At 37.5% G+C, this 27,069-nt stretch overlaps 1 protein-coding gene and 1 pseudogene across 1 annotated transcript; both read left to right on the forward strand.

Annotated features, from left to right (window-relative positions):
• The first annotated feature begins 611 nt into the window (after window positions 1-611).
• On the forward strand, window positions 612-3,875 carry LOC104893879 (uncharacterized; annotated as a pseudogene).
• Window positions 3,876-3,983: 108 nt separating this feature from the next.
• LOC104896417 (protein VACUOLELESS1) lies at window positions 3,984-26,244 on the forward strand. The gene is made up of 15 exons (XM_010683168.4): window positions 3,984-4,968; window positions 10,836-11,126; window positions 15,649-15,788; window positions 19,377-19,482; window positions 19,579-19,671; window positions 21,613-21,702; window positions 21,780-21,893; window positions 21,967-22,074; window positions 22,212-22,285; window positions 22,436-22,490; window positions 23,021-23,202; window positions 24,333-24,462; window positions 24,586-24,688; window positions 25,466-25,563; window positions 25,716-26,244. The coding sequence occupies exons 1-15, from the start codon at window positions 4,174-4,176 to the stop codon at window positions 25,869-25,871; spliced, it is 2,535 nt and encodes an 844-aa protein (XP_010681470.1). The 5' UTR covers window positions 3,984-4,173; the 3' UTR covers window positions 25,872-26,244.
• The last annotated feature ends 825 nt before the right edge of the window (window positions 26,245-27,069 follow it).

Below are 27,069 nucleotides of genomic sequence, written 5' to 3' on the forward strand. Positions count from 1 at the left end.
AGTAGTCCAAAGGAAAAATGGAAGATTAAGGCAGATATCTGAGCTTCACCCATCGTATTTACCGTTACAATATCCACTGATTTTCCCATATGGGGAAGATGGATATCGAGTAGATGTTATGCATAGGGACAAGACCGCATCAAGTAGTTCTACGAATAAAAGAGAACGACTTACTATGCGTGAGTGGTTTGCATACAGATGCAAGATCGTGAACATGAAGCTGATACTTTGTTATTATGTCGTCGGTTGTATCAACAATTTTTGGTTGACGGCTACACTATGATTGAGGCAGAGAGGCTCTCCTTTCTAAAGAATAACCAACAAAGTTTAAGATCAGATAATGTGAAGAATTTAAGAGGGGCTGTGGAAAGAGGTGATACAGAGGGATCTTCCAATGGCAATCGCATTGTTATACCAGCGTCATTCACAGGTGGACATAGCTACATGAGAGAGAACTATCAGGATGCAATGGCAATTTGTAGATGGTATGGTTATCCAGATCTGTTTATAACCTTTACGTGTAATGCTAAATGGCCAGAAATAAGCAGATTCGTTCAAAAAAGGGGATTAGACCCGAGGACAGACCGGATATCATCTGTCGAGTCTTTAAAATGAAGCTCGACCAATTGGTTAAAGACTTAAAGGAGAATGAGATATTTGGCCGAGTTAAAGCTGGTACGTATAAATCAAATGCGGTATAATGATGCTGATTTCTACATCTTTTTCTCATTTTTAATATATATTCTTATTGAATTAATTGAATTTCATACTACTTTACAAAACATTGACTACATTCAAGATTAGTTGGTCTACTTATAAGGTTGTTCAAATAATGATACATACATATTTCTTCTTTCTCCAGTTGTTTATACAGTTGAGTTTCAAAAGCGTGGCCTTCCGCATGCTCATATACTTCTTTTCCTGCACCCCGCTGACAAATATCCACAGGCAAGCGATATTGACAAGATTATATGCGCTGAGTTACCAGATCCAATTGAGGATCCGGATTTATATGAGACTGTTACGGAAATGATGTTGCATGGTCCATGTGGTCCCTCCAACACTAATGCACCTTGCATGGATCAAAAAAAGTGCACAAAGCATTTTCCTAAAAGATTTATTGACGAAACAAAGGTTGATGAGGAAGGATATCCAGTTTATAGAAGAAGAGATAACGGAATCTCGGTTGAGAAAAACGGAGTGCATCTTGATAATAGGTTTGTTGTTCCTTATAATCCACAACTGCTTCGTAAGTATCGTGCCCATATAAACGTTGAATGGTGCAATCAATCCAGATCGATAAAGTATTTGTTCAAGTACATAAATAAGGGTTACGATAGAGTGACGGCTGCTGCTTATCAAAACAGAAATAGCAGCGATGATCCACAAAAGATTGATGAGATTAAAATGTATTACGACTGTCGTTACATATCTGCTTGTGAGGCAGTGTGGAGGATATATGGATTTCCTATTCACCATCGAACCCCTGCTGTTGAGAGATTGAGTTTCCATCTACCTGGGGAGCAAATGGTTGTCTACACTGACCAGATGGACGTGGAAGATGTACTTGATAGACCTAATGTTAATAAGACATATTTTTATCGTGGATGGAATGCAACCAAAAGTATGAAGAAGCAAGACAGTTGACGTATGTAGAGTTCCCCACAAAATTTGTTTGGAAACAACCTACGCGAGAATGGGCACCTAGGTCGAAAGGTTTCTCACTTGGCAGGGTATACCATGTCACTCCAGGTTCTGGTGAGAAATACTATCTAAGAACGCTCCTTAATTTTGTCAAAGGTCCGACGTGCTACGAGGATATAAGAACTGTTGATGGTTCAGTGTATCCAACCTTCAAAGAAGCTTGCTATGCAAGGGGGCTGCTTGATGACGACAAGGAATACATAGACGCCATAACAGAGGCAAGCTTTAGAGAAACGGGGCATTATCTAAGGAATCTGTTTTGCATGTTACTTATGTCTGGTAGCTTATCTAAACCAGAAGACATATGGGAAAAAACATGGCACCTACTATCTGATGACATTCTATATAAACAACGTCGTATTCATAAAAACAAAGGTACATGCTACAGTACTATGCATACTTACTTTTTTTTATCGCTTTCTTGCATGTTTAATAATTGTGCAACGAAAAAAAGATCACGATGACATATATGAAGGCATCTAATATTAAATCTTCTCTATCGCGTTGCAGATTTAACTCTAACTGATGAACAAATTCAAGCGTTTGCACTGGCAGATATTGAAGCTAAACTTCAAAGTAATGGTAGTAGTCTTCGAAAATTCAGTGAGATGCCATTTCCAGATGAATTAGTCGTGTTTGAAGGTCAAAATAAGCTAATAGCGGATGAGCTTTCATATGACATACCCTCCTTAATTCAAGAATATGACAAACTATTTCCCTGTCTAACCGAAGAACAACTAATGGTTTTCAACGAAATAATGCACTCTGTTAATGGCCAATCAGGAGGTGTGTTTTTTGTATACGGATATGGAGGGACGGGTAAACATACATTTGGAGGACATTGTGTGCTGCAATTAGGAAGATGGGTGAAATTGTTTTGCCAGTAGCATCAAGTGGAATTGCGTCCCTACTTCTTCCAAAAGGTCGAACCGCCCATTCAAGGTTCGGGCTTCCACTCAATGTTTGTGAAAACTCTACGTGTGTAGCTATTAGGCCTGGTTCTGACTTAGCTGCATTGCTCATGAGAACAAAGCTAATTATCTGGGATGAAGCACCAATGATGCACAAATATTGCTTTGAAGCACTTGATAGGAGTTTAAAGGACATTATGCAAGCTGTTGATCGAGATAATTTGCATCGACCATTTGGAGGTAAAGTTGTTGTCTTTGTGTGGTGATTTAAGACAGATTCTGCCTGTTATACCCAAGGGTACCAGGCAAGATATAGTATTTGCGACCTTGAACTCTTCGTTTCTATGGGATTCATGTAAGGTTTTGAAGCTGACACGCAATATGAGACTTCAATCATGTTCTTCTTCGTCTACCGCTAATGAAATAAGGGACTTCTCAGAATGGATACTAAGCTGGCGTGCAGTGAGCAGCGGGGCCCAATGATGGAGAAGTCGATATTGAAATCACTGAAGATATTCTTATAGACGGTGGAGATGACCCCATATCATCGATTGTCGACAGCACATACCCTTCACTCACTGATCACCTTTGGGAAGCCAAATACTTCCAAGAAAGAGCAATTTTAGCTCCAACTAATGAAATAGTTGAGAAGGTAAATGATCATGTGTTGTCCACAATTCCAGGTGATGAGAAAATTTACTTGAGTTGTGATGCAATTAGTAAAGATGAAGGGAACTTAGGGGCTCATGATATATATTCTACTGAATTCTTAAACACAATAAAGTGCTCAGGCCTGCCAAATCATAGTATTAAGTTAAAAGTTGGTGCTCCTATCATGTTGCTTCGTAATATTGATCAGACATCTGGATTGTGTAATGGCACGAGGCTGGTAGTCAAGCATTTAGGCAATCGAGTGATTGAAGCTACTGTCATTTCAGGGAGCAATGTTGGTGACAAGGTATTCATCCCACGAATGACACTAACACCGTCTGACTCAACAAAATTTCCTATCAGATTCCAAAGACGACAATTTCCTTTGACTGTGTGTTTTGCCATGACAATAAATAAAAGTCAAGGACAATCATTGTCGCACGTCGGTTTGTATTTACCGAGGCCTTTTTCAGCCATGGTCAGCTATATGTCGCTATTTCCCGAGTCACGAGCAAAAAAGGACTTAAAATTCTGATTTGTGATAAAGAGAATAATGTGTGCAAAACAACTACAAATGTTGTTTACAAGGAAGTGTTCCAAAATGTATAACTTCATACACATTTTGTAATGTTTGTTAATATAACTTTTATGATACCTACTCAAGTTACACATATAGTTATTTAATAGTTTTATAAAACAACTTTTATTTATCCCGACCTCAGCAAAGGATTTTTTATTTGATCGGCGGATCAAATCAGCTTCCGCAACAGGAAGTTGCTCGGCACTCTCTCATTTCACTCTCTCAATTCACTCTCTTACCAATTGACATAAACTCGATGACGGAAGGTATATAATTAACACCAACGACAGCAAAATCAACGAGCGATTTTCTCTCTCCTCTTCAATAATGGCGGCAGCCGTGTCAATCGCAGCAGAGTGGCAGCTTCTCTACAATCGGTACTACCGGAAGCCTGAATTATACTCCATGAGATGGAAGCACATTGATCTCAACCGTAACAAGGTAGCCTGCGCACCATTTGGCGGTCCAATTGCCGTAATCCGTGACGATTCCAAAATCGTCCAACTTTACGCTGAATCAGCCCTCCGTAAACTCCGAATCTTCAATTCCGCCGGCAATCAGATTGCTGAAACAGTTTGGCGAAACCCTGGCGGCCGATTAATCGGCATGTCCTGGACCGATGAGCAAACCCTAATTTGCATCGTGCAAGACGGCACCGTTTATAGGTACGACATCCACGCGCAGGTCATTGAGCCCAGCCTTTCGCTGGGGAAGGAGTGCTTTGAGCAGAGTGTGGTGGAGTGTGTGTTTTGGGGGAATGGAGTTGTGTGTATGAATGAGGCCTTTCAATTCTTTTGTGTGCCTGATTTTTCCAATTTCGATTCGGATAACAAGGGTGTGGTTAAGCTGGCTGATCCTAGTCTTGATGATCCGCCATTATGTATGGCTGTGATTGAGCCCAAGTACACGATGTCGGGCAATGTGGAGGTGTTGCTTGCTGTTGGGGATCATGTTTTGTTGGTTGATGAAGATGGGATACAGCAGGTGGGTGTTGGAGTCGGCCCTCTTCAGAAGATGGTGGTTTCCAGGGATGGAAAGTATTTGGCTTCGTTTACTCATGATGGGAGGCTCTTGGTTATTACCTCTGACTTTTCTAGCATCATTTTTGAGTACAGTTGCGAGGTTTGTTTCTTTCGTTTTTTTCGCTTTTGGAACTTGTTGATGTTTTCTGATTGTAGTTTACCTTTGTCTATAATGTTTCTGGTGACTTGGTTGACTTGAAAAAGTGAGGTTTTTGATGGAGACGACATAATGCACTGTAGTAGTCGTAGTTGATTTATTTTTGAGGTGGTTGTATTTTTATTTAAATGGTGTTAGGAGAGTGTGTGCTTTGTATTTGCAAGCAGTGTAGTATAGATAGCCAGGCATTAACCTTCGGTAAGGTTATGGTTAGCGGCAAGCTGCATACTTTTTGATTTGTTTGAACCAACTTTAGCAGGACAGACATTAAGTCTTTAAATGGCATTGTAGTTTAGGCTTATCTATTCAAATCATGGACGTGACTTGGAGGTCGAATTTACCATTGTTGTGGAGTTGTCTCTATTGGAACTATTGAATTTCTTCCTCCTCATTCAGGACAAAGAACTTTGTTAGAAGTTGGGAAAAGATGGAAAAGTATGTAAAAGATGAATTCGAAATGTCACCATAATTAGAGGTCTGGAACAAGAACATGATTAACAATTGAAAACACGTTGTCTATAGAAACAGCCCTTATTATCTCAGGTAGACGATGCTCCACATATGATGTCTATACTTAATAGTTCTTTTTTTCCTAAAAAAGTTTGTGCATTCTTGTATCCCATTCTCTTTCATAGAGTTGACCCAATGGTTGAGGTTTGATACTTCTCTCGTTGGGACAAGCCAATGGTTGAGATTTGATACTTCTCTCGTTGGGACAAGCCAATGGTTGAGATTTAGTACTTCTCTCATTGGGACACCTATTTTGGACCTTGTCCATAGATTTATCTTCGCCCGTCTCTTACGTAATTGAGACACCATTATGAATATTTCATTCTGGCCATTTTGAGGAACATGCATACATGGATGTTTACGAGGTGTTGCTAAGAAATGAGTTTGCTTCCCATCCCTTGCCACATCAATATGTTCCCCAAGTTCCTTTGGGGAAGATATTATCTTAAGTGTTGAATGGTGTTAATGAGACTACTTGAGCTCAAATTTGGCTTAGGTGGCACCATGGCTAAAAACAACCTTGAACTTGGAAGTTATTGCTGGACTTGTAACTCAGCTCGCTTATGAAGCTATTGTGAAGGAGATACGCTGTTTCAAATTCATATGTGTGCTTAATTTTTGAGCGATCTCACAATCTTACATGGGTAACCGGTGAAATGAAAATATAAATCCTTTTTTAGAATAGGGTGTCAATGTCTAGATGGATTCCTAAAATAAAATGAAGAGTTGCCGTAACAAGTTTTAATGGTTCCACTCTTGTTTAGTGTCATTCACAAATCACAAGTCCGTCATCTGGATTGTTAACCTATTTCAGGAGTAAGACACATATACCTATCCATTTCTTTGTATTGGGTCTCACTTGTATGTTGTATCAACAAAAGAATATCAAACATTTATATCTCTAATTTGTGGTCTTAGGTGCAATTGCTCACATTACTATAAACAAGTTTTGTATGTAATTAATAGTGAATGAGCACGAATGTGGCATTTTTCAGGAATCTTTTTGTTTACTTCTAGTTTTATGGGGATAAGAAAAAAAGAGATTATATTAACAGCAGAAATAGGAGCACAAGGAGTGAGATTGAGAACAAGCTATCCTCCAAACAGAAAACAATACAGATTAACCCAAATAACTGATCTTAAGTCTAGACTTGCCATCCTCCAAATAACAGTTCCCTAGGAGTTACATCTTTATTGCTATATGTATCGAGGATGATTAGATTTTTAAGAGGTTTTAGGTTAAGGAATAATGACTTCGTTTTATGTAGCACTGCATTGTGGTTAAGATCTTGTTACTTCTATAGAAGAATAATTATATTACAATGCTATAAGAAATAAAAGAGGACAAGCTTTCATTATGGAGTGATTGCTTTTGTTATAGTAATCAAGGAAAGGAAACAAAAGGAATAGAATGGAAATGACGAGAAGGGAAGATTAAAGAACATAACTATCTTTTCCTGTGTTTGGTTCAATGGGAGGAATTAAAAAGAAGCCAACATTTGTCTTTGCACTGTCTGCACGTCCTACATTACTTCGACACCCTCTTGCACCTCGTATGTCGACTCGACACGACGCGCGACACGCCTTGAAATGGGAGTCGATACGTGTATCGGAAAAGCTTCGCCTATCGGACACTCATTTGGTAAAAGTGAGAAAAGGGGGACAATTACCTATTTCATTGCACTTCCCTTCAAAATTTGAAAATTTGGGGTTTACATGTAAACCCTAGATCTGATAATTGATGTCAAATTATACGAAATCTCTTCACACTATGTTGGGGCTTTTGCTCGGAAGATTAAGCCGCACCCAATGATGTGATTTCCATGGATGACAGCAAGCTTTTTCCCCGGCATGTTAAAAAATACCTTATTCATTGTTGGCGAGCGAGAAGAGAGGAAAAGAAAGAGAAGGCAAAGTAATGAAGGCTGTCACGTGGGACGTGGATTAGTAAATGGTTTTGAACTTTTTCTAGTAGTACTCTAGTTCTTTTTCATTTATTTTTTCTTTAGTTCCAACTCTCTTTTTATATTACTTTTTGGCCATCTGTTGCAAATTTGGTACAACTGTCAAATATGTATATTTTGTGTGGTGTATTTCTAAGAAGACTAGAAGAGAGGAACATTTGGCAATAGATCTTTTTTTTTTTTTTTTTTGAATTTCATAATTTTTTTAAATATATTAGTTATTACAATTTAATGTTTTTTTATCAACATAAGGTGTTGGGAAATTTTCCCCGACACTTTCAATCAGGAAAAAAAAAACGCGGTCGCGTTCACAGGAACAGTTGTGTTGTCGCGGGAACAGCTTTGTAACGGGAAAATAGAACGTTTCGCGTCCAACGAGGCGTGATTTGTTTTTTTTTTTAAATTCACATTAATATGTTCTAACCATATTTGCTTTGTTTTAGTTTATGAAGCATCAAATCTATCATAATATCATGTTCCATTTGCTATATAATGAAATAGTAAAATATTTTTGGTCAATATTTAAAAAGAACGGATGTAACGGGGCTAAAAGCATTCTAACGCAGCGAGTTTGCGTTACAGAACGGACAACACAGCCAAAAGTATGTGATTTTTATTTATGGCGTTCTGTAACGGGATCCATTCTGGTAACGGAACAGGAGAGATTTAATTCCATGCTTTCAATGATAGACATGTCTATAATATCGGTCAAGACACTCTCTTGACCGTGTAGGAGTATCGGCCAAATTTTTGGAGTAGGGTGTCAGATCCTCCGATCCCTACTTGGATACGACACTCGTATCCGTGTCGGAATAACATAGCTACTCCCGGAAATTGAAATAGGAAAAGAGAAATTCGAACCCCTGTAGCTAGCTATGAAGCACGGGTACGCTTCCCAGGCACCGTTTCCCGTACCGGGTACGGGTACGGGACGGATTCGCTCGGGATTCATACCCAAAACGAATCTGGGAAGGTGGGTATGTCTGTTGGAATTGGGTACGATTGGTATGAACATGGGTACGAATTGAAAACATATTTGAGAGGAGAAATTAGGGATGGCAAATGGGCGGGGCGGATGCGGATACCCCTAAATCCACACCCACCTCCACCTAAATTTTCCATACCCACCACCTACCCGCCAACCATGGCGGGTACAAGTTTCCTATTCACCTCCGCCCACGTGGGTATAAGGTTATACCACACCCGCTCCACCACCCAAGTGGATATCCATTACCCACTTATACCCGCCCATCACCTAGGTGGATTTTCCACCCGCCCACCTGATTTATTTTCTATATATAATCTATTATATAAATTAGTTATTACAAACATCCATTTCAAAGAAAACAAAATACACATTCTTAGTATTCATATTTCTTAATTATTTTTTACAATTTTTTAGATTTATGAACATAATTCTTTATTTTATAAAGGGTAAATTAGTAAATATTATATGGGGCGGATGGATATGGGACGGGGGGCGGATATTGGGCGGGGCGGGTGGATTTGGGGCGGATGTGACCTCATATCCACCACCTATCCACCACCCATGGCGGATTTGACTTTTCGTATCCATACCCACCCACTACCCACCAAAGTCATATCCATACCCGCCCCAACTGGGGCGGATGCGGTGCGAAACCCGCCAAATTATACCCACCTGCCATCCCTAGGAGAAATACGTACCCAATCAAGTTTAATGAAAGTTTAAAGAGGAAAAATTAGATCCAAGGGTTTTTGGAAAATTTCAAATTCTCACACCTGAATTGAGAACTCCTTCGCTGCTCCTCCTTCTCGCCGGTCACTCGCCGGTCACCGCATCGCCGGTCGTCGGTCCTTCGTTGTCCTTTGCCGCATCGCCGGTCGAAATGCTTTGTTGCTTCCACTTCTTTCGCTGCTCCTTCTTCTCTCTCTAAGAGAGTCTCTCTCCCTTAGATCTAGGTTTTTTTTTTCAGCTTTGTTTTTGTTTACTTTTTTTCTCCCTCTATTGACTTTCTGAATTTTCACTTTCTTTTTTATTTATTTTTGAGGGGAGCTGGTTTCTTTTTTTAGATCTAGCTTATGTTTTATTTTATTTTCTGAATTGTTTCATTTTTATTTTCTGTTTTCTTGTTGTTTTATTTTTCCCTCCCTCTCCTTGCTTGTTTTCAGAAATATGTTGGCTGGTTTAATTTTTTTTGTCAATACTTTAGTTTTTTTTACACTTACAAAGTTACAGTTGGCATCATTTATTTCCTTTTGCACTTCTATGGCTTGCAAGTTGCACCCTAGCATCATTCCTTTCTTTTGTGATTGAGATTATGTAAACTAATAATCTTATAATTTCCATTTAATTGATGAAAACTAAAATTTAAGATAATATAATTCATTAAATGTATTACATTTAATTGATGAAAACTGAATCCCCGGCGTAACGATTCCTTTTTAAAAAACTTTGTTAGGAGTTGATTGTTATACTTAAAGATGAAAAACCCTATGTGGACTGCAAATCTATACTAACCATAACAGCCAGTATGTATGGCTAAGATGTCTGGAGCCTTAGCTCTGAGCTTTTGACTACTTGAGTGCAGTAGAGAGGTGAAAACATATTCAAAAAGGGTGTTATAGTGGAAGAAAAGTTGGAGTAAGTGTTGAAAGAAGTTGTCAATAATTTTAAATAGCAATAAACAGGTTACATAAAGTCAAAGCTAAATCTATGTCACAGCAGTTGAAAGAGTATGTTCACTTGGTTTGTGTGCTATCGGCCTATGGTGATGTACGATAGCGATACGCAGATTGGGAGACAGTGACACTTATTCCTGCATAATGAGATTGCTATTTATTGGAATATTTGTCATTAGTGGAGGGAAATAAATAGTTTTTACCTGCTACACTTTCTGTAGTATTTTGAAGAGACATTTATCTTGCTGTTTAGTTAGGGATTCTTAGATTTTTCTGGATAAAGCCATGTTGCAGAATTATGCATAAACTGCCCCCTCTCTTTTCATTTGAGGGTTCATTTCCCTATTGTGTGTACTATCTGGCTAATAAATTACATTGTTAGTTGTTAGTACTCCCTTTGCTCCTTGATGTTTGCTTCATTCCTATTTTGTTACTTCTTCAAGAATTTTAGTGAGAAAGTAAGTAATTTGTCTTTTTTGTGTGCGGGGTAAGAATGAAAGTAGAGAGAGATTATGGGGACTTGGGGTAAACTTTTAAGGACGAAGGGTGTAATTGTTATTTTTGCAATGGTAGAAGTTGGTAAAACAATTTGCCTTCTCCTTGCTCAAGTTTTGACTCCTGAACTTGGTGTCTAGTCCCCACAATTATAACTTTGCTAATTGTACTTCCATGCAGTCTGCTCTTCCTCCAGAACAGCTGGCTTGGTGTGGACTGGACAGTGTATTACTGTATTGGGATGATGTTCTTCTGATGGTTGGCCCATATGGAGATCCAGTGCGCTACTTTTACGATGAACCAATAGTTTTGATATCAGAATGTGATGGTGTAAGGGTCCTTTCCAACACAAATATGGAATTCCTCCAGCGAGTTCCTGATTCCACGGTATCTATCTTTAAAATAGGAAGCACAACTCCAGCAGCTTTGCTATATGATGCTTTGGATCATTTTGATAGGCGAAGTGCTAAGGTATCAATCTACATTTATTTTCTTCAGAACTGCATTAAGTGAGTCTGATTCCCTTTTCTGTGGGTATGTTTCTTCTTGTATAGCAACTTGTGCATCAGAATAACAATTAATGTGTGCTTCCTTTGTTAACGACTTAATGACTTAGGAACTTCTGTAGGGGAGAGGTGGTGAAGCTAGTTTTTATTTTTTATTTTTTGAGTTTTTCTATGATGTGTGTGCCCGTGTCTATGTTAAGAATTTACATCGTACATTCCCCTTTTCCTAAGTCTCCACAGTATCTATGCTGTGTTGTAAGCATTTCATTGATTCCCATACTTCTATATCTTACTATATTTTATTAGTGAGATGCTTTATGTGCCAAGTACTTATTGCTCAGGTTCAAGATTGATTTAATTAATTTTTTTATTTTATTATAACAATAAGTATAAAGTATATAAATTTGTTACAAGCCCTAAAAATGAGACTAGAATGCATGAAACACTTCTCTAATGGTATTCGTCAATGAATAAATGCGGCGGGCATAATTGAGACGCTTATAAAACCACAAGGGTGTCGACGGCGAGCATAATTGAGACGCTTATAAAACCACAAGGGTGTCGTGGAGATTTTGGAAAAGGTGAACGTACAATCTAAACTTTTTACAAGCACAAGGGTATAACGTACAAAACATGTCTTTTTCTTTTGGGGGTTGGTGGCGGAGGCATGCTATAAATCAAGTAATCTTCCTTTGTCTAATTAGATAATACCCTTTTCTTTGAGAAATATATCTACATATTTCACATGGTAGTTGTAAACTCTAGTATGAATTAATAGTTGAGGAACATGTCATATGGGATTATGATGTAATAGATATAACATAGATTAAACTTTCGTAATTGTTTAGTACTCCTTCCGTCTTTGATTAATCTACATCGTTTATAGTTTTGCACAATTTATATACTATGTTTTGAATTTATACGTGGTCTTGTATGATTAGTTTGAAAATATTTCGAAGTATAACTTTTTGTAATTTTAACGTATTTATATCAAAGATATTAATGGTCAAAGTTATGCATTAGCTATCGTGAAAATGTCTAGATTAAACAAGTACAAAGGTAGTATATAGATTAGGATCTGCAAAAGGAAAACGAACTTTTAAATAAACATTGTATGCATTACATAAATCAAACATAACTATTTATAACTATCAAAGACAAAGTTGTTAAAATCCGAGAATCTAGTTTGAATCGGAATCGACCTTTAGAATCGAATCGTAAGATTCTGCAAACACGTATAATCAAGAGATTGCACTCATTCTTCATTGAACGTGCTAAATTATAAGTTATAAAACCTAAAAATTGGAAAAAAAAAATAGTTGTTTACCCACTATATTGGCCATAACTAACAATATATATCTATTATTTGCAAGGTTTTTGCTAGTCAAAAGAAATGTATAGAATCGTCTACAATCGTGAATCGAATCGTCTAACATATTTGAATCGTAAAATCGTAAGATTTTAAGATTTGAATCGCGATTTTAATGACTTTGATCACAGATATTAGATTTATCAATAATATTGTACTGAAGGTGAATAATATTGTTGGCTTATGTAATGGAGATTCTATCTTATCGCCCGTGTCGTAAAGGTTTTCAAATCTACCGAACATCTACCGAACCGATATTTCTCGCATCGTAAAGGTGTAAAAAAACTACATATTAGGCGGCTTTTGGGATATCTCATGGTTTAAGCCGATATTTGGCTGTACGACAACCGCATCATCTCCGTTCCCACATCACTGTGACGGTTACCGCGATCGTGACTGAAACCGCATTTTCGAACTATGATTCTAATATGTAACTCTATGTATAGAGGGGAAAGTTTCTACTTTCATTGATACATATGGGCTAAAATCTTATTTAAAGTAGTCTTTTAAGGAAAATATAATGCATTTCACTAATATTAGTAGACTTTCACCCAAAATATTTAACCTTGTATTGGGTCCATTGAGATGCATAGGCTGTAAATGTATTTATCTTATGTTAACAACTCTAGAGAGGGGGATTGGGACCTGGAGGTCACGTACCATCTTACCCTATGTCTCATTCGTTATCAACATCACTAGGTGAAGACCTAATCGCTAAATGAAGAAATTATCTTGACTTGCATAATCAAACAAAAAAATTAGGGTGCGTTCTTATCACCTCAAAAGAAAAAAAGTTTCAGGAAAAACAAGTACATGGTAAGCTATAAAATAAGCTCAAAAAGTTTAGATAAGTTTAGCGAAATTCAGGTTAAAAGAACGCACCCTTGGAGTATTTATTATGGAGTATTAAAATAAAGCTAGGACTATAGGATGCCTAGTTCTTTGTATATTATATATCTAAAGCGGTGTGTTTGAGATAGAGTCAGTGGTTTTTGGTAAGCTAAATTGGATTGATATGATGGTCAATGACTACTACTTCCTCCATTTTTTTTATTGTAACAATGGGTGTGGGCACGGTTATTAAGGAAGTGCAAAAGGTGTGTAGTTTAGCATAAAGGTACCCTTTTAATTAACTAAAGTAAAGAATAAATAAATCCTTAATAAGAAGACTAAAGTAGAGATATAGCCTACGTGGAGCGTACATTATGCACCTATGTCTTCTCATCCTTCTCAAATAAGAAGCTATTTACTACCTCCGTTTTGACACGGTTTACTTTTGCAATATTCACATTTACTTTGACCGTGTTTTGTTATTTTTACATAAGAAAAAATATAGTAATGTGAAATCTTGTTAGATTCCTTTCTATATATACTTTTAGAATATCAACTTTTTATAAGTTTTACCTATTCCGTATTAGAAATATTAATAGTTGAAGTTCTGCATTGGCGAACGTGCCCGGAGAAGTGTGTCAAGTATCTTTGAAACAGAGAAAGTATATAGGAATAGGATCTTGTGCAAACCAATATTAAGTTGAAAATGGAAAATAGCGGTACATATTGGGGGAAATAGGGTACTTTTTGAAGAGTCCTAACTGTTGATTGGTTTTTTCTTGAAAGAATGTGTTCATTTGGTTTGTAGATTCAAATTCACAAATTTGTCATGAAGTCAATTTTTAAAAATCGTGATATGTGCCACACCTTTGCTTGAGTTCCTTGTTTTCCTATACATTCTAAGTTGTACCCCTTTAAACTCTAAATGTACCCCTTATATATTAAAAAGAAAGTTCTTAGGTATAAAATGTACCTTTTTTCCGCTAAAAGGTACCCCTGTTTCAGATTTCAACAGTGTATACAATTATACACACATATATATGAACACACATATACTTATACACACACACACACACGCACACACACACACACATATCTTTTCTCTTCCCTTGATTAATGCATTGGTGTAGCAATATGCAGTTTCCCTGATGTGACGTAGCGTCACATGCTCAAGTTAGTGATAGGGCCATGTTCAAGTGGTGAGGTCTGTGGAAATTCAACGTCCCCCTTTAGAACTCTGTTTTTGGTGGAAGGATTTCATGTCATGGTTCCATTTTCATATATGATTGGTGATAATAATTACTTGAACTTGTCATATTTTTTTTCTTCCCTTACATAATTTAAAGGTGTGCATTTTCTGGTATGGCAGTGTATTGTAACTTTGTAAGTTATATTACTTATGCCAGATTGGGATTTAATTTTCCGGATCTTTTTGTCGAGTGATGCTGGATGTTATTTTTTCGTAGATCATGCTAATTCACTAGGCTTATATGTATATGTCTCCTTGATGCTAACACCAAATTGTACATCCTCCCTCTGAGAACTTGCAAGAAATTGAGGCAAGTGCCTGATTTTGATGCTTCATGCTGTGCATAGTATTCAGCATGGCTAGTAATGAAAGTAATCACGTCAGTGTATGGAATTCATACTTTTTAATTAATACTCTCTCGTCTTATTAATAGTTACAATTTGATTTTTCACGCTTGCGTTTGTAAAATGTTGAGAATTAATATTTCTACTTATGTATTTGTAAAAATTATAACTTTTTGATATTTCGGAAATGCATATTGGGACAAATTAAACAAGATCCCACATGGCTATATATTTTTCTTTACGTATGAAGCGCAAATGATGATCATAGGGGTGAATATGAACAGTGCCAAAAAGTGTGACTGTTAAAAAAGAACAGAGGTAGAACCTGTTTTGCCCATTTTATTAGATATAAGCGATTCTTGACATCAATTTTTTCCCATATATTCCTAAAAATCATATTCCTATGCTGCTGGCAGACATTTAAAGAACTATTTGGATAAGTATAGCAGGACAAGTAAGTAACTACGTGCTAGTAAATCTCACACTGAGTAATTGTGCCATTCTCATCTTGGTAAATTCCATATATATATCCACTCTGTTTCACAAATCAAATGCACTTTGCTCTGCTACTGTGAACTCAAAGCATATGATTCCGGACCATTGCAAAGCGAAGTGGATTGGTTCTTATGTGTGCGTCTTGTACATGGTGTTGCTTTTCTATTGACCTTTCTCCTTTCTTCGTATCATTTGGTAGGCTGATGAAAATTTGAGAATGATAAGATTGTCATTGCCAGAGGCAATCGAAGCATGCATTGACGCAGCAGGTTATGAATTTGATGTTTCGCGTCAGCGAACTCTGTTGAGAGCTGCAAGCTATGGTCAAGCATTTAGCTGGTGAGTTTGATCAATCTTTGAGGGTGTATGGTGCTGTTCCTAGCTAATACTTTGTCAGTGAGAGGAAAATATTGTGTATGTCTCCAATTCTGGTTTCTGATTTTTTTATTTGGGGGTGTATATCACGCATATTTAGTCATTGGAAATCATTTCCTTCAGAATATATGGCTCCCCTGAAAGAATTTCAGTTTCCAGTGTAGCAATATCTTTCTCTTGATTTTTCTCTGATTTATGCGGAAGGTTTTTTGGTCTAGAATATTCTCTTCAACTTCTATACTTTCCTTCTTTGTGTGTGTGTGTGTTTTTTAGGGCGGGGGATGGTGTTGTCGGGGACTGGTGGGAGTGAAACTTAAAGCTGGTGGCCCTTTTATATTCCCCTCATTCCAAACATTATAAATTGTGCAGAAAGATGTAGAATTTTTTGTTGACTTCATATCTATAACCTCTATATTAAGATTGTTGTGTTATGGCTTGAGTCTTGGCCACACTAAGTGATTTTTGCCACTGAAAATTTTCATCTGATTCTAAATACTTGCAATCTAGTAGAATGACATGCAAATTAAAGGAGAAAAGAGTATATTATTCATGATTAGAAACTGGAAGGAGGATTTCTTCAAAAAAAAAAAAAGGTGGAAGGAGGATACTTACTCTGCTTCCTTTAGTGGATCATATGACCCGTCCAATTTATCTTTCCTCCTTATTTTGTGTGCCGTTCTACTTGGCTACAATTAGTTAGGAACAGAAGGAATGTATGGTTTTGTCATGTGTTCCACAATGTGTGACATCTGTCATCACTATGCCACTTCTTTAATTGACTCAAATTTCAGTCAACATGTGATAACCAATTCACAACACTCCATTGTCTCTTCCTCCTCTTGGTGATAGTCCATGAAAACATTCTTCCTCTGAGATACAAATGGCAAAATGTTGAAACATGAGTTATTTGGAACACGGTTGTTTTATCGGATGAGATTAGCCTGAAGTGATATTAGGAGGTTAAAATGTGTAATTGTTTTCACAAAACCTTTGGCAAATGAACTGAATGAATCTGAATATAGGTGTATCTTTTCCTGTAGAGAAATTTTAAACCATCGACACCTTGGTGCTTATCTGAGACTTTGACTCCGCAATCCGCATATCAAGTTGTAGGGCTTCACTCTGATAAACACAAAACTTGTGATTTTCGAAGTTACTTGCAGTGGTTAAATTTGAAAAGTATGTTTTTGACCACATCCCCCCAAAACTATGACAAAAATAAAAGATAAAGAAATCAGGAGGTTTGTTAGTCTGGATGCAAAGAATGGGATCAGAAAGGACTGTAGTTGATTGTGGAGAACTTGAAGAAATGCTTTATGAATTAATATCTTTCATAGTGCTTCCACTTCTAATCCTCTCTCGAGAACACTTACTTCTCTCACTATACTCTGTTTTGTTTTTCTTCTTTACTTTTTCTTATTGAAACAATAAGAATTGATTATTGTTTGACCAAAAGATCAGCTATACCATGCAAAATGATTATGGGTCCTATTTGAGGGTTGAAATATGCCCGCATAATCTTGACTCTTAGAGGCAAGCATGCCACTGCAAAAAAATTGTGACTCTGGAGGGGCCTTAAAGGGAACAAACAAGAGAATGAGGGACATTTGGAAGAGACTTTTCATCGGAGAGTTATATTGGATTAGGAAGCCAACTTTTAGAAAGGGTGTTCTTTGTTTTAATACTAGCTGACTAGAAGATTGAAAATTCACTGACTTGAGTGCTATTAAAAGCTTTAGCCTATTTGAATTACTGTGACCTATGTTACTCCTGACTCTTAAGTTTATCTCAAGTACTCATGTCGGATCTAGTGTCACATAAATCGCTCCCCTTCGGCCCTTCCCCATGAACCTCGATCACATTCGCTCATTCGAATTCGCAGTTCGTTTGCGTGCCAAATCGATATGGTTTGCGAATTTGAGTGACTGCATACTTACCTCTTGAATGTCATCTTCTGCCCATGGCTGAAAGATAAATTGCAAGGAACTAGGGTTATAAATATAATGGTAAATCCTAGATGTGGAGACTGGAGATGTAATTCACTAAATCAAGAGTTCAATTGTTTGGGCTTTATTGAGGAAGTTGAGGCGAGTCGTTTGGTGTGACCATTGAGAGTTGGGCCAGCGCCAATCTTTTCCGGCTAGAGCAAGCGGTGCTGCTGTCTTGCAACTTTTATACTCCATATTTTCCTTTCTCGAGTGACTTAGTGGGTGATTTTATTCTTTGAAGAGCTAGTGGGTGAAATTTTAATCAGATAAAGCTCTTAAGCTCCTCTTTTCAACTTTTGCTTTCTTGCTTTTTTGACTTTTTGAGTTTCGGTCTTTAACTTTTGATATTCAAGAAAGTGAAATTTTAGGTAAATGCATAAAAAATTTCAACATTATTTATAGTTATAAGAAGAAACTAATTCTTAGTATTGTCATTTTTTTTAACTTGGTACTTGTAAGTAGATAAGAAAGTAATAACAAAGAAATAGCAATTTAAAGTTGCTAACTAAAATGTAATTATAACATATATGTGAGTATTATTTTTTGAATAATACTTCTCAAATTACCAATTAATTCTTGAAGTGTATGATAAACCGAATTCACCTAATGGTAGCTTATTCCATTCCTGAATTCATTCTGTGTTAGAGCAAGCTGCGAATCATGTGACACCGGTTGGATTTCGACGCTCGGACATGGGTATGGGCACTTCAACACTTCAAATGGAATATTTTCGTAAAATAACCGAGTCTGACACTTAGTCACATACCCATGTCCGACATGGGTTCCAAGTCCCATTAATATAGCTAATGGCTGTCAATACCTACCAAAAGGCTTATTGATTTTGTTAAGCTCCTTGCAGAAAACCCTGTTGGCCCACGAAAAGCATACAGCGATAAAATTTGTACGTCACACTCAAGGATCTGCATGCAGGAAGAACCCAAAAGATGGCCTAAAGACCTACAAACTACTAAATATAGTATATGCAAGGATGATAGGGCAGGGATTCTACTTTGTCAGTTCCCCATGGGGTTCTTGTTTAGTTTTTCTGATAGTAGTCTTTATTGGAAAATTAGTTTTAATAGTATATGTTATTTGGAATCTTCATTTTTACGTCAAGTACCTGTTTTGGACCCTCGACACTCGTACATGGGTATGGGGTGAGACTTCAATTTAGGCCAAAGAGCTTAGTTATTTTTCATAGAATAGTCGAGTCGAACTCATGGACACATCCGTATTGATTACATGAGTCCTTGTAACATAGGTCTTATAATAGTCTGATAATTGATGCATACTGAAACTGGGACCGAGTCATCAGCATTTTCCATTTAACTTCCCAACATGATTCTTCCTATTTGTGGCTCTGTTATTTTAGTTTCTGGTGACTCGGGTCAAAATGTCTTGTTTGTGGTTGACATTGCAGGGAGATTGTTGTGCTGTGTACTTAATTTGATTTCTACATGTTGTTTGCTATTATGGTTTATGCAGTGCCTAGCTAGAGATACAAAGTATTTTCCTATTTTTCTGATTGTTTGTCTCGGTAATGATATCCAGTTGGCTTTGACAGCAATGTTCCTCGTGATCGTTTCCAAGAAATGTGTAAAACATTGCGTGTATTAAATGCTGTGCGCGGCCCTGAGATTGGGATCCCTCTTAGTATACAACAATACAAGGTAATATCTCTATCAATAATACAAGATTTGGTTTTATTCTTGAAACCAAACATGAGTTTGCTGATGCTCTTTTTTTTTCTCCTGCCTCGGCTGCAGGAGCTAACAGCACCAGTTTTGGTTTCTCGCTTGATCAATGCCCATCATCACCTTCTGGCATTGAGACTGTCCGAGTACCTTGGCTTGAACCAGGTATCCTATGCTGATTTTATATGAATGGCAAGCATCATCAGTAATGTCTTATGGATGAATTACGCAATGAGCTTTTCCTCTCTTATTGAAAATTGAAATTTCTGCAGACAACTCCCTTGGGCATGATCGTGCAATATATAATACTATGAAATAAGAGATTGTTGATATATTGTCCTTTATATTGAAAGGGAAAACATATGAGTTGGAAATCTAATATTCAGAAAACAGAAACAAAAGGTTACATTGACTTTTCACTGAAGATCCAGTGAACTTGGGGTGGTTATTGATGGTCCTCCAGCTGAGTATGTTGTTGGCTTGCTGCACCCACATAATTGATGTACATGATCGGTGATAATATGATGTACCCGATCAATGAGATGCAACAGCATCTGTGTTAGGAGGTATAAAGAAGTCATCTCCTTATCTGAAAGGAGATATATTCTTTTGCATGGACGGTCCAAAAAATATACTTCCTCCGTTTCTAAATAAGTGCAACATTTCCCATTTTAGGAAATGTCATAATAAGTGCAACATAGCTTAAATTGGAAAGATTTTTTCTTTTTATTTACAGAATTGCCATTACTTAATTCTCCAACAACATAATCAACTTATCATTTACCAACCTAAATAGAACTAATTAATCAACCCCACCCAAGTGACCCAACCCCTCACTCATCTCAGCCACCCCACCACCCTCTCTCTCCTCAACTTAACCCATCACCTCTCTCTCTCCTTAACCCACTCCCACTCTTGTCAACTCAACCCACTAAATCAACACCACCAGCACCAACCTGGCCGACGTCACAACCCCGCCGACACCACCATCAAACCAACACCACACAACCGACACCACCACCCTACCGGTATTGCCTTCTATTTTCTAGAATTTTCAACTATCCTCCTTCTCTTGCCTTCTTTTCCTCCAACTCCTCTCCTTCCCTCACCTTTCCCCAAATTCGGCGTTTGATTTCAACACTTCGATGGTAGTGTTAGATCTGGTGGTGGTTAGTAAATATTATGGGTGTTTTCGAAAGGGATGTTGGTGGTGTTGGTGGTTTCGAAGGGGATGGTGGTGATTTCGGGGGTGGTTTCGAAAAGGATGTTGGTGGTTTCGAAGGGGATGGTGGTGATTTCGGGGGTGGTTTCGAAAAGGATGTTGGTGGTTTTGGTGGTTTCGAAGGGGATGGTGGTGATTTCGGGGTGGTTTCGAAAAGGATGTTGGTGGTTTTGGGGGTGGTTTCGAAGGAGATGGTGGTGATTTCGGGGTGGTTTCGAAGGGGAGGTGTTGGTTTCGGGAGTGGGGGAGGGAAAATGGGGTGTTTTGCGGTGGGCAGAGGTGGCAGAGAGGGAAAGAAATTATCTGGTGGTGGTGGTGGCGGCGGCGGCGGCGGTGGCGGTGGCGATGGTCAGTGGTGGTGTTGTTGTGGTGTATGGCAAGTGAAAGGTGTTGGTATATAAAATTATTGGATAATTAGGGTAGATATTTTATTCACTTAAGTGGCCTAAACTCTTTTTTAGTGTGGTCCCCAACTTTCTCTCTCTAGGAACATTGGTCTGTGTGCCACTTCTCTATGTTGCACTTATTTAGAAACGGAGGAAGTATATTTTTTTTATATTTTTCCTTCTTAGTTTTAATTTTTTGGGTTAGAGTTACATCTCTTCTCACTTCTAAAGAAGATTCTCACTTCTAAATAGTATTTATATGTATGTGTGTGTGGGTGCGTGCGTGCGTGCGGGCGGGCGGGCGGGTGGGCCATAGGTGCGTGTGCGTGTGTGCGCGTGTGTGTGTGTGACACTCGGTATTATACCATAAGGGAAGTTAATAACTGGTGAATCTTTTAAGATCTTGTGGGCTAAATTTGTCATACTTCATCTGCATCTGGTGTATGAACTATGAAGCATCCTTGTCATATTCATATCTTTCTGTTTCCTCTATATTAGGAGCTGGTCATAATGCATTGGGCGTGTACAAGGATAACAAGCTCGTTAGCGATGCCTGATTCAACTCTTCTCAGTTTTTTACTTGACAAGGTTTGATTCTGCCCGAGCTTACTGTTTATAAGTCAAGTTGTTGAGCAAACTATTAATGAATGCTCTTCCAATTTCAGTTGAAATTATGTAAAGGCATAGACTATGCGAGAGTAGCTGAGCATGCAGATAAAAGAGGTCGTAGGAAGCTAGCTGCTGCTCTTGTTGAACATGAGCCTTGTTCATCTAAACAGGTTTATGCTCTTTAAGCATTATTATGGGGTAACCTTTATGAAATTATATCTCTACTTATCTCCTTCACTTCAGGTTCCACTGCTATTAAGCATAGGAGAGGAAGATTCAGCTTTGACAAAATCAACTGAAAGTGGGGATACTGATCTTGTTTATTTTGTCCTCTTCCATATTTGGCACAAGGTAAGCTGTTGAGATGTTGCGAAAGTATGTTGACACTATTTTGATCTGATAGAATCTTGCTTTCTTTGACAAGAGCGTTAAGTACTTTGGGGTGAAATGTGTGATAAGATGGATTAGTTATCTCTTCTTTGGTGCAGAGGCCAGCATTGGAGTTCTTTGGAACAATTCAAGCTAAACCTCTGCCAAGGGACTTATTTATAGTGTACTCAAGGTATTGCATAATGTTTTCTACCGTTCTCTTTTCTATTTAAGATGGATGACATGAAGATTTTTGTCACTTTAACTTCCTGGCAAGAATCTTCTTGGGTCGGGCAATGATGTCTATTTCGTGAGTTGACTTTTTATATACCTTTTCTTGCAGGTGCTATAATCATGAATTTCTGAAGGACTTTTTCTTGTCAGCTGGACAGCTGCAGGTAGGTTTTAAACATGAACATGAATTTGCTGCCTGCCTGCATCTTCGATTGTTATTTATATTTTACTTAAGCTGTGGTTAGCATGTAAATTAAGATGATAGGCAAAACCTGTGCCAAGTCAACTGATGGTTGATAGAGTAGATAAGATTATGCCCTGTAGATAATACTCAAGATGAGGTGGTTAATGCTAATACTCTAGTCTGTACTAATGTTCATTTCCAATGGAGTCGAAAGATTTTTTTTTTCACTGACTTCTGCATTCCAATGAACTAAATTGTAAATGGCTCAATGAACTACATATGTTTCCAATTCATAGTGAAGTAGCATATAGCTGTTGCATATCTGATTAAGGTCAATAAAAAACATCTATGTTTTAGCACAAGAGTTAGGCCACAAGTCCAATCCCCCCCCCCCCAAACAACCCTTGCTCCATCCAAAGCAGGAGTTGCTTTAAGGCATTGGGATATGAGCACCAAAATCTATCTTCTTTTTTTTGTTTATTTAGTTCTGACATGTATTTGCTTTTGCAGGAAGTTGCATTTCTTTTATGGAAGGAGTCCTGGGATTTAAGCAAGAATCCTATGGCTAGCAAGGGCACTCCACTTCACGGACCACGTATTAAACTTATTGAGAAGGCTCGTGATCTCTTTGCTGAAACAAAGGAACACATTTTCGAATCAAAAGCTGCTGAAGAGCATGCAAAATTATTGAGGTATATCTCAGTAGTTTATATGTATCCATCAGTTCCTCATGCATTATTTCTTCTTCATGTGGTGCATTTTACTGCAGGACTCTGAAACTGATCGAACCCATGCCCTATCCTACCATGTTCTTTTCAAATTGTTTTATGGGATATGGGAGGGAGGTATTGCTGTTCTTTTTGCCCCTTGTGGACTCTAGGAAGAAGTATGGAATTAGAACTCGGTCGTTTTGCAAGAGATTTTGAACTTGTTTGTTTCGTGAAATGTGGTTACATAAGGCCACGATGAACATCACATCCTCCCTTACATAATGCTGTATTAAGTGTTTTATGTCCCATTAAAGCCGATAATTCGTCAAAAGAAGAAAGAGAGAAAGGGAAAACATACTTTGCACCAAAAAATCATATGCACACACACCAAGATAGGAGAAGAATGAGACATGGGCTTTCAATTTGGGTAATGTATGTGAGCTCTGAATTTTTATTAATAATTATAAGTTGGGGTGTTCACTTTTTAAGTAATTATCTGTTCATCAAAACATAATCCAATCATATGATAGGGTTGGTCATATTATATTGAAAGAACACTTTCAAAGTAGAAAACTGCAAAGTTGAGGTGAAAATTCCATTAATGTGATGTTTTTCGTAAAATTCACGTCTTGTTAGGCGTGATCCATTTTATTCATCTGGTCCAAGCTGCTTCCACGACATCGCGACTGTCTCTGTAAACACGATCGCATCGGCATGTGGTTTTCCTTGGGGACCAAAGGACTGCTAAAGTTTATGCATGTCAGAATTTAGAAAAAGGGTTAGGATGTTTTTGCTATCCATAATTCCGTATAGGTATGTATTTTTCTTTTCTTTCGAAGGAGATGATCTCTCACTATGCAAGTGGAGTGGGGTTGCTGCCAAATTGAAGCAAACTTTTTCTTTTTGGTAATTGGCTCTTATATCTGTACAAACCCATAGAAAACAGGTTATGTTTTTGTTGCTCATATCTTGTGTGGTTATTGTTGACCAACTGCATAGGTGAACAAGTGATAGCTCTTGGTGAATGCGTAATCATTAGTTGTAGACTTGTAGTTCACTAAAGTTCTAATCCATGCATTTATTGATGCTTAACCTTTTTTTTGTTGCAATAGAATGCAACATGAGCTTGAGGTATCCACAAAGCAAGCTATCTTTGTGGATTCAAGCATCAGTGACACCATTAGAACGTGCATTGTACTTGGAAACCATCGAGCTGCTATGAAGGTGAAAAATGAATTCAAGGTGTGTAGTCTTTCTTTTGTTGCTCGTTATATCAATAATAGAAGGGTGTGTGTTTAATGACCCTATTCCTGACTTACAACGCTTTTTTTATTTATTTACTTTTTGTCACTGCCACTCTATCAGGTTTCTGAGAAAAGATGGTACTGGCTTAAAGTTTTTGCATTAGCTACAATAAGAGATTGGGAGGCCCTGGAGAAGTTTTCTAAGGAGAAGAAGCCACCAATTGGTAGGCTTTATTGATTTTATGTTCATATATTTCTTTGGATCATTATAGAATAACAGTTGCCAAATTTTCTCTTTTATTTCTTCCCTATTTTAAAATTGCTGCCTGATCTATTCTATATAATATCTTCCTTGGAATTTGAAGAAAGTCATCAGCAAAGAGCAATAGTGGAAATAAAATTCATTCTAAATTTTTTTTCTGATATGCACTTTTTGTGGTGGGTTTACTCTGCTGATGATGTCACGCTGTTTGTTCTTATGCCAATAATCAGCTCATGCCTCACCATGCGTTCACTTGCCTTATTTTACAATTGCCTTCCTCTACCTGGATGAGCGTCTAAGTTTATGTTCAAATGTGACTTCTTTTCAATGTTGGAGCCGACGGTTGAAGCGAGTGCTTTATTTTTTATGTGTAGTTCATATGTCGGTGCAGACATTAAAATGTAGTGGTGTATGTTTGACCCTTCTTTTTTTCCGCCGTGCGGCAGAATGATTCTCATTAACCATTTTTGTATTTATCTTCATTTTACATGCATCCCTGATTTCATCAGAGAGTATCGCATGCCCTTGTCCTTCGATTTATCTTCAGATATTTACTCTCTGATCCTGTTTGCAGATCTCTCAGCGAGTTATCTTTCTAATTCAAGGGATAAGAAAATTGGATTATTTACATACATAAATGCTTTGTGGAGGCTCTACTCTTGCCATTCAGTTTATAACCCAATTTCCCCAGTTTCTCAGTAGATTGACTTTTGTTTTGTATTGTACATGCTCCATTCAGGCTACAAGCCCTTTGTTGAGGCTTGCATTGATGCAGATGAAAGAAATGAAGCTTTGAAATATATTCCAAAACTTACTGATCCTGGAGAAAGAGCTGAGGTAAAGTGAACTTGTGTTTTGCAACTGCTCCAACTTCTATTTGTTTACTGGACTTTGGAATTTAAAGAAATTGCTTATTTCTGTGAAGAAATGTGAATTTGGTTTCAATCATTTCAACTATAACCTTTTTATTCTTGTCCTGTGTTCCTCAGGCTTATGCTCGGATAGGAATGGCAAAAGAAGCTGCGGATGCTGCTTCTCAAGCTAAAGATAGTGAGCTGCTTGGTCGGTTGAGGTTGAGTTTCTCACAAAATACTGCAGCGACATCAATTTTTGACACTATCCGTGAGAGGTTGGGTGTTTCATAAAGTTCTTGCTGCATTATCTCTATCTCCTTCAGAGAGGTCCCCCTTTTTGGGTTTGGGGTAGGGCTGGGAGCAGGGCGGCTGGTGTGTGTGTGTGTGTGACAGCGTGAGGCTACTATGTTTTCTGAGTGTAAATTTTTTCCTGAAACGTCATGCACTTATTGTTCTACCTTAATATCGTCCACAGTAAATCCTGCATCCTTAATCCTTAATCCTTAATCCTTAACTTGTATAAAGCCTTTGGATGTTAACCTTTTGCGTAATTCAGATTGGAGAATGTTACCCTTAAAATTTTGTGCCTAGTCCGAGTTGTTCACCGATTTCCTTTCAGCTTTTGATATCTATATAAGCACACAGTTTGTGAAACTGATTTCAATATATTTCCAAAGACATGATTGTTATATCAGCATATTGCACAATTCTTCACAGTTCACACACTCACAAACTTACTTCCTTCGTTTACCAACAACAGGCTATTATTAGTAAGAGGTGTTCCTCTAAGAACTCTGGTAGAAATATAATAGAACTTTCTTTGACATTCTTGTATCAAAAATCCTTACCAGTATATGATAATCAATTCCAACATGCTCTACACACCAATCATGATAACATGCCCATTTTCAAAGTGTAAAATCTTAGCCCAAGGACTAGTAATAATTCCCTACACATGATGCTAAGTTCACATGATCCTAAATGTGATAGCTCAACATTGTCCTAAACATGATATTATGGCCCTTGTTTGGTAAGTAAAGGTTAGTTTTAATCAATTAGTTGTTTGCATTAGCTATTAGTGATTAGGTAGTTCTATTACTTGGTTTAACTTGTTTGTGTGAAAGTGTTTCATATATACTTGTTAGCTGCTTGGTACTTTATTAGGTGAAATGGCATTAAGGATATTGGAAAAGAAATTTGGTGGGGCTCTTTTTGGTAAAAAGTTGAAAATTTGACTAAACTTAGGATATATTAGTCACTACTCAAATAAATTCATAAATTTCTCTTTAAAAAAGCTCTTACTAGTAGCTTTTTCAAAATTAGCCTTTTGGATTCAAACCTTTTTTTCAATCATTCCTCAACCGAACACTCCCTTTAAAAGCTTGAACTAGTTAAACCTCTATATTCATTTCAAAACTCTTTTTTTTTTACCTAAAACTCTTTCAACAAAAATACCCCTATGTTCGAACCCACTAGACATATATGTGCC

Source organism: Beta vulgaris, chromosome 1, assembly GCF_026745355.1.
Source record: "Beta vulgaris subsp. vulgaris cultivar EL10 chromosome 1, EL10.2, whole genome shotgun sequence".
In the NCBI taxonomy this organism is placed as follows: domain Eukaryota; kingdom Viridiplantae; phylum Streptophyta; class Magnoliopsida; order Caryophyllales; family Amaranthaceae; genus Beta; species Beta vulgaris.

What these genes read in the sequence shown, in the direction of transcription:
- LOC104896417 (XM_010683168.4), top strand. Translation starts at nt 4,174, where the DNA reads ATGGCGGCAGCCGTGTCAATCGCAGCAGAGTGGCAGCTTCTCTACAAT. An exon ending in TTTTTGAGTACAGTTGCGAG is followed by an intron (nt 4,969 to 10,835) that starts GTTTGTTTCTTT and finishes ACTTCCATGCAG; the next exon opens with TCTGCTCTTCCTCCAGAACA. An exon ending in AGTACCTTGGCTTGAACCAG is followed by an intron (nt 19,672 to 21,612) that starts GTATCCTATGCT and finishes CCTCTATATTAG; the next exon opens with GAGCTGGTCATAATGCATTG.